The 15,385-nt window shown below is 44.3% G+C and overlaps 1 protein-coding gene across 2 annotated transcripts in view; it reads right to left on the bottom strand.

Annotated features, from left to right (window-relative positions):
• LOC146647181 (formin) overlaps positions 1 to 15,385 on the bottom strand; it is a 51,240-nt gene that overhangs the window by 16,830 nt on the left and 19,025 nt on the right. For both annotated transcript variants that reach the window (XM_085392083.1, XM_085392084.1), the window contains 8 exons: positions 13,538 to 13,679; positions 5,759 to 5,846; positions 2,860 to 2,921; positions 2,430 to 2,518; positions 1,616 to 1,745; positions 1,385 to 1,531; positions 1,218 to 1,277; positions 1,017 to 1,137 (listed from right to left, as the gene is read on the bottom strand). In XM_085392083.1, coding sequence (XP_085248209.1) covers positions 1,017 to 1,137; positions 1,218 to 1,277; positions 1,385 to 1,531; positions 1,616 to 1,745; positions 2,430 to 2,518; positions 2,860 to 2,921; positions 5,759 to 5,846; positions 13,538 to 13,679 — 839 coding nt within the window. The remainder of the gene's footprint in view (positions 1 to 1,016; positions 1,138 to 1,217; positions 1,278 to 1,384; positions 1,532 to 1,615; positions 1,746 to 2,429; positions 2,519 to 2,859; positions 2,922 to 5,758; positions 5,847 to 13,537; positions 13,680 to 15,385) is intronic.

Genomic DNA, 15,385 nt, shown 5'->3' with positions numbered 1-15,385 from the left:
GGCAGTGCTCTCGATGTGGATGGAAGTGATCTGTGTTAGCTTTATAATTAAGACCAGTTGCTTTCTTTTGGCTGGTTTATAATAGCCTGGCATAAATATTTATTCCTGGCGGCTGGAGAGGATAAAAATGGTGGGAGTCATAGGTGGAGCTCAGCAAACATCCAGAATCCAGGGCTTGCCCTGTGATGCAAATACCCCTAAGGACTACTGTGCCAGACTGCGTTGCAGCAGAGATCAAATACGAAGGCCCTCGTGTTGCATTTATTGTCTTCAGGTCTTCCATTTTTCCTAATAAATGAGTGACAGCTTGAGGTGGGTCTGGGTACTTTAGTAGACTCTTTGTATTTTTCCCTCGGGTCAGAGAGGAGAGGGCTTTAACAGCAATCTGAAAGACGCAGGGGAGAGCTGTGGAGCATATCTAATTGCTTTCATATGCCGTATTATTGGTTGATTTAAATAACGGCAGACACAAGGGGCACCGGGGGGCATCGCCTTTAACCTCCGTGTGGCCCAGGCCAAGACTAACTGGCTGCTTGGCTGGGTTACTGAGTGGCTCGGCGCCCAGGACACTACCAGCACAGAACATCAAAAGTGTATTTAATTTTTAATCCCCCTATTGTCCCTCTGATGTATCCTCAGTGACCTGGAATTTGTTTTTTGGGTTTTACTCTAGCTTTAAATGCTGCACAGACAAAGATATAAAGATGCCAAATGTCTTGCCACTAGTCCTGTAACAGGAAAGCCTGTCGTGTTATGATGACACGGTTGTTAAGATACAATATCTGGGAATTGGGAAAGGCTCCCTCGGGCCATTCGAGGTCCTGAATAAACCCAGAAACCTCCCTGCAGAGGGAGGGGAGAGTCCACGGGATGTGCATTTACATTTAAACTGCTCTGGTGAAAGATGGTAATGTATACAATTACGCTGACTGATTTACTGGGGAACAAAGATAACCTAAGCAATAAATTCAATGTGGTAGAAATGAACCCGCTTATACGAGTGGGGCACGTCGTACCGGTCAGATCTTTCTTGAGTTTTCGGAGGTCTTTGGCGAGGTCATCAAACTTAACCTGAGAAGCCTGGAAGACGTTCTGTGGCTCTGGCAGAGGGAACACACTCTTTTCTGTACCAGCATGCTGCAATAATGAAGCAACGTGTTACTTAGGAGACATTTAAAAGCTGTTAAACTTTACTTTTTTTAAAATGATTAATTTACCTCATCAAAATTACGCAAGTAGTATAAAACCACGTAATCCACCAAGTTCATGCGATTGTCCTGAAGAAAGAAAACAGCAAAACAGACAATTAAGATAAAGGGCATGAATCAGCTCACTAGGATATTACTCTACTTTTATAAGACTTTAGAGCCTTTAACGGTTTTACCCGGCTCTTGACGTCCTTTAGCTTGGGGAGGATCTCCAGCCCAAAGCCATCAGCCTGCCCTCTCGTCCTGTTCCCTCCATTCATATAGTTCCCAAAGGCCAGAACGAGACCTATTATATCCCGCAAACTGTTGCAATCAAGCAACTCCTGACATAGACAAACACAGTTTGTTTGGGGTTAGTTCTTGTAGGCGGACACTTTTTAAGCAGTTTGTTGTCGTGACGTTCTTACTTTGCTGACGTTGGAGATGATCTCCACCTTGCGACGTATAGAAGAGACGGTGTCGAGGAATACCGACTGGAAGATGATGCATCGGGCTCGGCTCGCAAAGTCCGGAATTTGAGAGAGTTCATAGAGAAACCTGAAAAACAAAAGGGGAGGAGGGGCAGAGAGAGGATGAGAAGGAGGTGGAAGAGTATGGGATGTGTTATGACAGAATTAAACAAAACGTCTAACAGGAAGAACTATTTTGGGTCCTTGGCAGGCCCAGCTTCCCCACGCAGGCTGACTGAGTCAACGTTGCTGTTCGCAGGCAGGCAGCTGCTAGTCATGAGCCGCGCTGCTCGGCTGGGTTTGAAAGGTCCGCGGGGTCGGGTGGAGGAAAGCGGCGCACGGAGACTGATCAAAGGTAGCTCTGGCCTGATGCGGGACGACTTATGTAAACAGTGCCGTGTCGGAGGGGAGCGGAGTGGAGTGGTAACATCCTGTGTGATTAGACCCTGCTGATGGAGGTAGACACTGAGTAGGGATGACTCAGGAGGCTATAGTGACAGCTCTGGTCAAACATGGAAATAGGAAGGCCAGGCTGAATGGCACCGCTGGATCCAGGCCTCGTTAACTGGCTGGACTGCTTAACCCTGACAAAAACTACTGAAGCAGTGTCCATTAATGCACATTTTTGCACGTACGCAAAGGCTATGTAAAAATGCACACTTTGTGCAGAAACTAATGACGAAGCCCTGAGATAGATATCCATAGCTCTATATCTCTGTATCCTTTCACACATAATCAAATTGGTGAGACCTGATTCAAAACAAAATCTTACTGTTCAGGTTTGTCCAGCAGTTTCACTTCGTCTTCTTTGGATGTCTCATAATGTCTCGTTATCTTTTCCATCTCGTCACTGGTGGCCCTCTATGGAGAGACAATGCAAAGGTCATTACAAAGATGTGGCTCAATACTGTGATGAAATATACGTGATTCAACTTTTTGTTAGAGAAGATTTTAAGATGCATCTGTATAGAAACCTTATTTGCTTCGGTAACACCATATATAGTGGGGGAAATATTGATATTCTGTATCTCGCCATTAAAATGAAGCTAACAGAAAAAAAAAATTAGAGAAAACGTACAAATTCAGCAGGGAGTCGAATGATAATTTCCCCTGATGTAGATGTTATCTAGTTTTATTTTAAACTTGTGAAAACTTTAGAAACTTTTGTTTAGACATTTAAATGTCACACACACGCTACTTACGTTTTCATATAAAGCCTCAATTGTCTCCAAATCCACCACAGAATTGTCCACATTAAGAACAGCTGGAAAAGATAACAGAAGCAGTCGGTGTTATAAAGAACAGACCCACAACAGCCCTTTAATTTACTTACAGGCTGAATAATGGAACATTACATTTGTGGCAGCTTTATAGAGCCTATATTCATATTTGACAGAAAAAGATTTCCCAAACCAGTAAAACAAAGAATGACATTAAAAAAACAAACAAAACAAGTGAAGTGCATAACTCAGTTGCCATTTAACTGAATTATACACCTAATTTACAATATTAGCTTGAGGTAGTAAAGCTGGGAGTGTGGCCAGGCTGAGCACACTTGAGTCTGAGACCGCAGATGCTGAGTGTACGCCGAAGCTCCTTTCCCCCCTCTTGTCGTGGACAAGCGAACTGGGGGACGAAGCCCGTCAGCACGGCAAAGAAAGGAAAGCCTGAAACTGCTTAACCTCAGAGCTCACAGCTAGAACCACCAACAGCCAACTAATGAGTTTGAGGTGGGCAGTAGATGGTGCACTAAGGAAAAACAAAGGATGCCGGAGCAGATAGGAAGTGAATGCAACAGGCAATCGTTTAAAAGGTTTTTGTACGTTCGAGTGTGTAAACAGAAGGCAAAATGAAACGATCACAGAAAGAGAAAGAGACCGTGTCGTAGGTTTATAGCTTAGTGATGCACGTAGAAGTGGGTACGGTCAACACTGCTTTTGGATCAGCTCATGGTTGTCTGGTCGCTGTCAGCCGAGAAGGTCTGTGCACGACCTGCTCCTCTGAAATGCGCTACTCAGTTGCCGTGGCCACAGAGGAGACGCGTCAATCAGTCGAAAACTAATATCAGCAATTTATGCTGCAAATTTAAGCTAAAGTTTGCAAACATTTGCCATCATAAACTACACAACATACCACATCAGCTAAACCTGCTGAAATTTACAAAACTTATGACACTTATTTGACCCAAAAGAAGAAAGCTGAACATCCTAAAATCTAGTTTACATGTGTTTCTGCTGGACTACACGGCTGCTTATTCATCCTGATTGTTTTGGTGTGAGCTGCTCAGTGCAGGAGAATCTGGTGCTTTGTCCTTGTCTTAATTATACTGAAACCAATGGAACTAAAAAGGCACTTCTGATTATCAAAACACATTAAAAACCAAACAAAAAAAACAAAAAAAGGTCTGCAAAAATGTCTTTAGAACAGATTTCTTTCTTTTTTTATCAGTTGAATGTCTCGTGTATTAAACTTGCACAGGTAATGTTAACAATTTTGGCCAGCGACTACTTCCACCTAACAAGGTAACAATTTGCGTTCTGGTTCCCAGCTGTTCTGTTGCAGAGAAGCTGTCAATGTGGTCCCGACGTCTGGATCAGAGAAAACGCTGGAGGTCCATTTCCTACATCTTATTAGAGTGGATTATTCAGTCCCTCAGCCACGCAGCCGTCAATCACCCACCAAAGGGGGCCTGCTTCAGTGTGCACAGGAGCACTCTGATCCGAGGGGAGCCGGATATCTCTCCACACCGACAGATCAAAGCGTGCCTGCCAACGGCTTCACACCCTCTCCTTCCACTTTTCACTCGTGTGTGTGTGTGTGTGTGTGGTGTGTGTGTGTGGTGTGTGTGTGTGTGTGTGGTGTGTGTGTGTGGTGTGTGTGGGGGGGGAGAGCCTCCCTTTGCCCTTGAACCATGGTGGCCCTTGAGGTCGCCCAGTCACTTCCACGGGTGCATTTGACCCCCCCTTGCTCTTAACCCGAGTACTGCCTTCTCTAGTTCCCTGCTTCCCACTCTCTCCCTCCCTAGTAGCTGTAATTACATTACATGTACCATGTCCTTTTAATTTGGCAACAAAGGGGAGGCAAGCAGGCGAAGCAAGGGACTAGCGCCCTCAGAAGTGCTTATTAAGGTGCTGTCCTTCATTGTCAAATTCAAATTGTCCATTTCGCATACACCTCCCATTAAAGCACAAGGAAGCAGCCTCACGCTGGGTGTGAGCCGGCCTTTTTTTTTACCAAACTGACACTGGAACAGAAGAGAAACTGAACTGAAAGGGGGGAGAAAAAAAGAAATCGAAACAGGATGGTTGTCCTGGTGTATCTGCTTTTCTGGCTTGTGTTTTGAGTTGGTTTTATGTGGTAGCGCAGTGTCTGCTAACTGTGGAACGTGGTTTTGTACATGCTTAGATCATTAGTGGGGTGTCAGTCCCATTAGGCTTGTGGAAACCGTCACTGGCTACAATAAACAGATCTGCTGGCCGCATGCTCAGACAAGCAGGCGGCAGCCATTCTCCGCCACAGTCCCAGGGCCGGACTAATTCCTGGCCCACCTATGATGTCCCCAACACACATACTATGCGTTTACTCACCCATGCAGGGACTTTAGACATGCACATGTATGCGTGCATTTTCCACAGAACCGTCAAGAATGCAATCAATCTATTCAGCTCTTAAAATGAAGGAGATGGCAATTTGACTTTAACCAGCACAGGAGGCCTGTCAGAAAAAGCGAAAGGCTGCTTTCATCGCGACGTGGCCGTCTCACATTTTGACAAATTGAGGATTTTTCTTTCCCACAGTGGTAACTGGAAAAATCATCCACTTTCCACTTGAAACAAATTAATCCAGAAAAAAAGTGTCTGGAGTTACAAATTAGTAGCTGTCAAGACACTGGAAATTATCCTCTGCTGCAGAGTTCACTATCTCATCTCTAAAAATAACTCCATCTGCATCTCCTCAGGAGTCCTGCTCACTTTAATGGTGAAGAGGAGAGTAAATTTAGTTTATCGCAGCTGAATCGGAATACGAGTTTGTTCTGTGAAAGGCAGGAAAATAATGTAGTGTTTGCAAGCTTCTAGATGACGCTGGAAAAGATTTTTTCACCTTGCTGAATGTCCTTCATCTCCAGATGCAGGCTTGATATCAGGATGCCAACTGCCTGGGAACGCTTCCCGTCCAGCAGCTTGATAATCTGGAGAGAAAGAAAAAAACCAAACAAACCACAAAATAATTTACATTATAAAGTATCGAGAGAGTTGGGGGTGGGGTGGGGGGATTCAAATATGAAATATGGGTTATAGAAAAATGCAGTTTTTTAGCTTAACATGACATTTACTCTTTACGCAAATCATCCCTCATTATTCAAAATGTGACATCAAATAACCTGAGGAACAGACGGTGAATAAAAAGTTCATTCGAGCAGCGAGAGGGTGGGTTAAATTCACCAGTTCCCCTCCGTGGCAGGTGACGGACGACCAGCGAGACAGAGCGCCCAAAGCCCCAGTTAGTCCCAGCAGTCGGCGAATCACCCGGGATTGACCCAAATGACCGAACTAATCAGCACTAATTGTGATAACCCATCATCGTGACGCAAACTACCGGGAAATGTGGCGCGCGCACACACATAGCCGGGACCCTCTTTATCAAGTTACATTAATGAGAAAGCGAACGTTAGGAAAAGCACCTCCTCCAAAGTTTACCAGAAAACACGTGCGAGATATAATCAAAAAATATCAAGTCGCAGTGAAAGTACAAAGGCAAAAAGTGGCACCATAAAAGGACAGTCTTGAAGAAGCAGTAACTATAAATTCACAGGATTTTTATTTGTGCCTACACATGGTCACAATTACTTATGACTGAATTAGCCGTAAAACCAGAGAACGTTTTGGCAAGGTAAAGCCCCGCTCTAAAAGTTAATGTGTCAGGCTTCTTCATTAGGTATTATGGTGTTGTCGGCTACTGGGCTGTCCAGTGGGAGCTGGAGAGCAGAAGCCTTAGAAGTTGGTATTGCATTACAGGGCGTTAGTGGGTGCCATGCTGCTTCCAGCTCTATTACCTGGATCACTAGGGATCTCCTACACTGGGGACTATGAGACGGCTGAGTACCAGGCTTTCCCAACACCTCTAATTAACCACTCTGGATGGGCCGCACTAAAAGCGGCGAGGAACCTTTGCAGAAGTCGCCAATTAGCCTAAACAGTTAAGTTAATGAGAAAAGACAAGTGATGTTGGATGCTTGCCTCGAGACACGCAAACAGCTCGGGGTAGGTGGAGAGAGCCGGGAGATGCTGATGCTGAGACAGGTAGACACCAATAGCTAATGGCTCCCTCCGGTGGAGAACAAGAGAACTGACCCGACACGGCTGAGGACGCTCGAGTAACGGAGACGAGTCAAGAGAAAGAGGAAGAAAGGGGGGGGAAAGCGAGCAGTCTAAGAAAATAAACAAAATTATGGAAGGAGACACTGAGATGTCAGAGCCTTGAGCTGAAGCAGGTGGCCGGTGTTAGGCGATGCGGCCTGGGTGATGCAGAATCCGAGCCGAACGGATAGTTTACACAGCCACGTCTGAGCGAGCGGCCTGCTCCGCAGTGATGTCTCTCTGACTATCTGTCTGAAATCACCCAGGCAAATGTTACAATAACAACTGGTTCGAGACTTCCCATCAATAACCAGTTGCGATACACTCAGCAACCCCAGTCTCGCCCAGAAGTGTTAATCTTACGCCCACTCTCCCACGTCATAGCCACGACTTCAAATATGTCTTTAATAAACGTAGTACGATTGCTCATAAGTTATTCCCATAAACCCGTAAAGCTGCTGTTTGTTAACTTGCCATGTATAAACTTGATAGAGCTCTGATTTATGTGCATAAAAGAGACCTCAGTTTTTGTGTTTACTAATGTGCATATTTGTACACGCACACGCCGGCATATTTAACCGGAATATTCCCTCATCATCATCATCCCTCCCTCCCCTCCTCGATCCTCAAAAATGCACCGACGTGCCCATCGCCTGCTCCCCCGCTCACATAGGTGCCCATACTTTATCGCCTCCACCAGCCATCGGGGTGAAGCCACATGCGTGCAATTATACCCCCGGTCCCGTCTTCCCCGGTGAGAGAGCTCCCCTCAGCTTTGATATGCTAATCGGCGCAGAGAGACGAGCTCCAGAGTAAACAAGAGCTTTGATTTTTCTATGGCACACATGATAAAGATTAACTCACTCATGTAGGCATCGCCTGCATCCCCCGAGTTTCAACTCTTGGCGTGTGCAGTTGCTGGAAAACGGGGAAGTGGCTCATATGCATAATGTACACACACATTCCTTTCCCACCCACTCATCTCCTCTCGCCGTCCACAGCCCCCGGGGCTGTGGTGTTAGCATGTTCTGGCAACACTTTCTGAGCAAGTGCATAATGACTTGCGGGGGACGTGCCGTCACCACACAGGTGTGTTCAAGCAAGCGGGCACACGCAGACGCGCAAATAAAAACATACGCAGAAACACACAAATGGAGACAAACAAAGACTCCTTAATACAGATACGTAACCAGATTCGCTGGCAACGTTGACTGAAAATGAGTGTGCTGACAGATGGGAGGCAGGTAGCCCACATGTGTGTCAGCCGGTATTGCGCAGAGGAAGACGTCACGCCAAACTGAGAAGCTATCACCTACATCCCTGTCCAATCAGAACCTCCAGAATAAAAGAGTCTTTTCAACAGTCGTGCTTAAATCTCTGTTCTGGGCAGACATTTATAAAGCTTCCGAGTGTGTTTAAAGAACCACGTGGGGAGAATGATTTTTGCGAAAACTACAGAACAAGACAGATTTATTAACAAACCTCCTACAACTTAGAGGGAGGTGAAGGTGCAGCGCTGCCAGAAGCTTACAGGAAGACAGACAATCAAAAAAGGGAAGCATGTCCCACTGCGCATGAAGTTTCTTGATCTCTTCTACAGAAGTCTGTTTATTTTACTTATTTTATTAAGAAACAACTATTACAATTTGAAACAAGTAGATGAAGAAAGAACAGGTCAGTTATGGGAAATACAGTACAGTGAAAAACTCTTTATATTTTACGTCTAAGGAGCCAAACACTGTTGTATTTTTGAAAGAAGCCCTGCAGAATATTTCGTCCTGGCTTCTTCGCGGCCTTTCAAAACGTTTCTTAGCTGTGGCTGTGAAGCCACTCAACACTGACTTATGAATCCTTCAAGCATAAAAAAAAAAAACAATGTGTCTGCACATAACAGACAATTTGGCAAAGAAAGAACTTTAAATTGAATCTTCAGACACTTTTCGCTTGTATTTTAGGGAATATTTAAAAAATGCCAATGAAAATACAGTTTGAGAGCCATAAAAATAGTATTTATGCATCAACAGTGATTCCGATTGGTGTGAATTGTGAAGAAAAGAAATTGGACAAGTGGAGGATAAAAGAAGAAGTGCTCGACTCAAAAGCACCGACAACAGGTTTCATGGAGTGATGAATCCATATTTGAAAATTCTGGTTCAAATCACTGTCGATACAGTAACAGCGTTACAACAGTGAGTATCTAAAGCCATCTGTAAAACACAGTTGAGGCTCTGTCAGGATTTGGGGCTGAATTTTAGCCAGTGGATCTCAACGTTACTGAAGCAGGGTGGGATCATGTTGACAGAACGGAACAAAAGGCAGCCAACATCCACGGAAGAGCCCTGAATGTCCTTCAAGAAGCCTGGAGAACTACTCCTGAAGACTACTTACAGAAATGATAAGAAAGCTGAAAGAGTTCAGCCTCTGTTAAAGAATAAAGGTGGTCACACCAAAAATATTGACTTTAAAGTATAAACTGTTTTTGCCTTATAAATTGTATTTCCATGCATGTTTGCACAGTTTAATAATTGCTGCACCCATTTCCCATTTTTTCCGATAACTGAATAATGGCTCAAGACTTTTGCACAGCAGGTCAAGTAGTAGCTTAGCTTCTCATATGAATTTTCTTAGCAAGTTATTCGAATACTTTATTTCTGTTCTGTGATTCAAACGCATCACTACATTTGCATAGATTATTTAGCCACTTCCTGACATTTATTAAGCTTCAGAATAACTGAAAATCAAACCGCTTGCAACCAGGACTATGACGGTGCGCTCACAAAACTAGGTGGAAAGATGACGCAATGAAAATTGTGGAAGCCCTATTCCTTTGCACCCCGAAGGAATTTAAACAGTGTGACATCCTCTCATAGAAGTCTAAGCAGATGCAACTCATGAGTAGGGTTGCCAACCGTCCCTTAAAATACGGAATCGTCCCGTATTTCGAAACAAAAGTACACGTCCCGTATTGAGCTAATAAGGGACGCACTTTGTCCCGTAATACAGTGAGAATCAAAAGTAGTCTATAAATGTTAATGGAATTAACGCTTTGTTGGAAAACATAACTCCCAGCCCCTCTCCTGCTTTGTGACCAATGAGCTGACAGCACACTTATGACAATTCGAGTATGACAATTCAGATTATCTCATTGGTCGAGGAAAGGTCGCTTACGGAGAAAATACCGGAAGACAACAGATGACCACAACAAGAAGCATGGCCAACAGGGAAACAAACGCCGACTCTGCGGTGCAAGTCTCGGACGACAGTACACCTAAAGCTGGGCAGACACTGTGCGATTTTTTTCAGTCACGTTATTCAGCTCCTGCTCAAACTGCACGATTGACTCGCAGGGGTTAGAAGTTTGCAGGTCACGATGCAGGTCTCACACTATACCGCCCGATGCTCTGATGCGACCTGAGAGCTCACACTGTGCCTCCATAAAATGAAGGTTATAACAGAAAATCTGTCGCGCTCTCTCTCTGTCTTTCACTCACACAGACACACCACCACCATCAACTTTGCTAAATTGCTAATGAAAAACATGATCAGGCAGCTGTGATTGAGCAGCATGTAAATCCAACTATTTTCACGGTTGTTGTGGTCGTGATAATTTTGTGATGCCACATCGAAAAGGCTCGGATGAGCTTTCCAAAGTTCTACAAGTTGTGCCTCCATCGCTTGTGTCCAGATCACACGCTGCACAGCCGTGCTGCGCAGTCTTTTTCACCGATGTTTACGTGTTTGCGCATGAGCAGTGTGAGCGGCTCACGAGCGATTGATGATCGGGAGCTGGTCGAGGTGTTAATCGCTTCTCGTTACCCCACGTATACTACACGACGCACGATGAAGACCAAAATCGGGCCGATCACCAAATCGGTCGCATGACTCAAAAATCGTCTCAAAATGGGCCAAAAATCGCACAGTGTGAGCCCAGCATTAGAGCAGCAATGTTTGTTCCCCTCAGAGAAAGAAAAGAAAAAAGGCTGCAAAAGTACTGGGAGGAATGGGAAAAGGAAAACACTGGGCTGGGAAAATGCACGATAACGCCTATAAAGCGCACTGCACTGTGTGCCGGAGCACTTTTTCCATAGGCATGCTTCTAGTGGTGGCACATGAAGAACATGAGGGGCGTGAAAGCTCGGGGAACCCTTAACCAATTTTTTGTCCACCAGGCCACGGCAGAAGCAGATATGGTATGTAAACACTGGTTTGTTTTTTTAAACCCTCTGGTTAAGGTTAATATGGGCATGTGCAGTGAATATCAGCGCTATGTGGCCAGAAGTGTGATAATATAATTTATTTTGTGTAATAAACAACTGCAAGGATGGATGATTACAACAAATAGATCACTAATACATAAAAGTAATACATAGATGAATAATGATGATGAGTTATGATGCGTAATCATGGGAACAAGTGGGTTTACAAACAGGAGCAGCTGATTAGCTTTAGAAAAACTGAAATAATACCTCAACTGAAGCCAATTGTACTAAATGCACTATATGTGCACTGTTACAAGAATATTTTTGTTGTATTGCTTTCTATTAATTTATATAATTTTAAGTTAAGCAGGACAGAGTTCTTTTAAAGAAAGATTTACTTATATTCTCAAAAGTTAAGCATGACAGGCTTCTGTTTAAGAAAGAGACCTGTTTTACTGTGTTAATGTTGTCATTTTGAGCTAAAAATAAATGGCTAAATGATCATTTGTTTCCCATATGGTCATATCACAAAGAATATGCATCTGCTTAAATCAAATTCAAGTCAAATGGTTAAAAAATAATTTCACACACACAAAAAAAAGAGCTACAAAATTCACCACACTGGGAAGGGTGAAGACAACTGGGTTGCCCGGCCCTGGCCACGAGGTGTCCCTTATTTATTTTTCAGGGAGTTGGCAACCCTACTCATGAGCCAAAAATACTTGCCTGTGAATCACATGTATCACTTAATGTAACATGACTAATGCTACAATGTCATCCAAATATCCTGGAGGTTGTGAGCCTGCCTCTGTTTCAGTACTGCAGGACTCTGTCAGACAACAAGTAAACAACGTGTACTTTTATACTCTGCAGTTGCTGGGGGGCCTATAGCGTTCTCTTTTGCACCATCTAAGATATCCTTATCCATTTTCTTTCCTCCTTCCGCTCAGAAGCAGCTAATCTTCTGTTATACTGTTTCCCCTTACTCCCCAGCTTCCCAAAAAGATGTGGCCCGCTTTCCTTTCTTTCCTGTACTTTAACCAGCTGAACTTCTTGGAAACCATCATCTGCTGGTTATTATTTAGATGATCTCCCTCGCAAATTATTTCCCCTCCAGTCACTCAGAGTATAAACTTTCAGGGATAGAAAATTATTAAGTAAACAAGTTTCTATTATTCCGATGACCTTTCCAGTGAGCTGAACGTCAAGGCAGCCGGAAACAATTCCCCCTTTAACCCCAGAAATAACTGCATAAAATTAAATTAAATAAAACCACAGTACTGAGAACAAAAAGTCTAAACACAGATAACAAACCCAGCCGGTGTAGCACAAACGTCCTTCTTTCAAATACCGGGGGGAGGGGACAAGTGTTATGTTGGACATGGGATTTTTTTGATTGTTATGAATTTGCTTCAACATGTTGTTATTAATGGGGGCCAAACCTCCTTTAGAATGATGTAAGCCCAGACAGGACACAGTTGGCGAGATCTGTGTCTGGATGTGGCTGTCTGTGTTGGATCAAATGTTGGACAGTCTGAGTGACCCGACTGAATCGGGAGATCTTGGGATGGACACACACATATACACGTTCTGGCCCTCTGGAGCCGAGTGGAGCCTTAACAAATTGATCAGAAAAGGGGACGCGTATGGATTTAGAGGTTAAAGTCTGGGGCAGCGGCTGATTTTTAACTGCTCGGACGCCTTGGCAGGGACCGCGAGGCAGCCGGGACGCTGACGCAGCGCTGGCTGCGAGAGAGAGAGAGGTGCAGAGTTGCAGGATTTAACACGACGGCATCGAGGAGTCTTTGGTGGGGTAGAGGGAATAGTGGATCAATTGGGCAGAAAGCACATCTGTGTTGATTTTTTGTTCTTGATTTGAAAAATTTACCTTGCACAAAAAGGAAAAAGCATAATCCTGAAGCCCTGGTTACACCACACTGCAGAACTCGATCATAGGGGGGGGAGAAAAGCACACACCAACACACACATAAGGGAGTGAACTTGATAGCCAGTGTAGGACCTGGCAACTACAGACAACAATCTGGAGGAGGGCTTGATGAGGCTCGCAATCAATTTTTTTTCCCTCCTTTTGTTTCACCTTTTGTTATTTCTTCCTTGGATTTACGAGTGAAGATGACGGCAGACAGAAAGCCTCTATTAAACAAAGCTAGATGAAAGAAATGAAAGAAAAAGCCTGCCCTCAGCTGGCAAAACGTGCAAGATAACCACATGCAAAAGAATACAGTGATGAATTAAGCTTTCAACACAGCACCCAAAGTCAATACAACCCAAGCCGGGGAGTGAGTGGAGCCCAATGATGCTACCTTCTTAGTTTTGGCTTTCTTCTCATACGTGTCCGACAGCGGCTTCTTCTTCGGTTGCAGCGTGGCCTTGGAAAAAAGGTCCTCAAACTCTTTGGCGTTGACGATGTTTGGCTCCTCCAGAGAACACCATAAAGTGTTGTTGCTACAAAAAAAAAAAAAAAACGGATCATAAATTTTTTAAATATAAACAGACCATGAAAAACTGAGGTTATAGCGTGTAAAACATTAGATCACAGTCAAGGCTTCTCATAGAACGGCTAGCAACATGGAGGCTACTTGAATCAAACAAAATTGAGTGTTCTCCATGTTTGGAAGCTCATTTGATGTTGTCCATTTTGCTGTTTGGACAAAAACCTGGCAGCCACGGTCGCAATCTTGACTTTTAAGAGCGCCGTTTATAACCCGGGTGATAGAAATAAAAGTTTAAAGACAAGCCTGTCTCTGTAATAAACCACCATTTCCAGGCAAAGGACAAAATGCTGTGTTGCAGAAGTTGCCGAGTAACGTGGAAAAAGAAACAAACGGAGGTGCAAAGTGAGAACGAGAGGTGTCTAAGAGTCAAGAGGGCGTTCAGCAGTTTGCTGTTAAAAACACATCTACTGTTTAATTCAACTCAACCTGCCTCACTCTGCTTCCCCCCCACCCCCATCACGTCTGGTCGTCAAAATGACATTAACGCCACAATCAGCAGGCTCCTCCCACCCGAAATGTATTCTATTATCTCCTCACACGTCACAGTTCTTCTTGCAGGTCACCATTGAACGATATTACAGCCGGCAGGCCACCTGAGAGAGCCTGGATGTAACCGCACTGGGTGCAAGTGCTTGGAGGCTTATCGTGGCTTAAATACCAGAGCAATCAACTGCCTTTCAACAGTGACTAGATTAGGGTCAGGCAAGTTCAGCTGCGTCTCCAAAGCATGCATTTGCAGAGGTGAGCATATTTATCTAGGGCAGCCAAGAGGCTTTATAATGATACCGCCTTAAAAACAAACTAACAAATCCTTGGATTTTGTTCTCTCCCACCTCGAGTCCAACAAACATCTGATGGCTCTGATGCAGGAACGTAGCTTACTAAAGAAACTCAGACCCGACTCCCCCTCCTAGCAAAAAGAAAAAAACCCACAAGACAACTTTCTAATTGGACTACGGCTATAAGTGAATTCTTTAAATCCCCCCCCCCGTCGTACACGCTGCCCACTGTACTCCACATCTCAGGTTACATTCAGACACTGGGCACCATTTCAAACCTCACACTGCATCCCCCCCTACAGCCCCCCCAAACCTCATAACTCAGACCTTCACACCATTAACACAGATCACACAGCTGATCCAGCTACAGTTAAACATCTGACCCATTTAATGCCCCTTAACAGTTAAATTTATAGCTGACACGAAACTACTGCAGTGCAGACACTTAGTCCTCGAGCGCTGGCCACAACCGGCGAGAGAACACGAACCGCAGCTCAGCTTCTCCCCACTAATCCAGCCATGGAAATACAAGGCCATAAAGCTGAAAGGCTGGCACTCAAAGGCAACAACCACAGCCACAGTAAATGGTCTGGATAATCCACTTACTATTACAGAGCATCTCAATAGGGCCTTTAGATGAGGGAGTGCGGTGCAGCAACCATATCGCTGAAATCTCTTTGAATAGGAGCATTCAAGCCTTAGACTGAGACCCCATTAGCCCAGAGCCAATAATGCCTACAGCTTCATTTGCACTGGGATGACAGGGCTACTCCTTTGACTGCAGGATATTTGTGTATCTAACCCATGCAGTCCTTAACAGTAGCATGTTTACATCAGTAACAAAGGAAACAGCAAAAGCATCTTTAAAATCATCATA

Source organism: Rhamphochromis longiceps, linkage group LG19, assembly GCF_057381845.1.
Source record: "Rhamphochromis longiceps isolate RC_006_pf linkage group LG19, R_longiceps_female_GT1.1, whole genome shotgun sequence".
Taxonomy (NCBI): Eukaryota; Metazoa; Chordata; class Actinopteri; order Cichliformes; family Cichlidae; genus Rhamphochromis; species Rhamphochromis longiceps.
The sequence above is the reverse complement of the archived record's forward strand: the minus strand, read 5'-3'. Positions and strand labels throughout refer to the sequence as shown.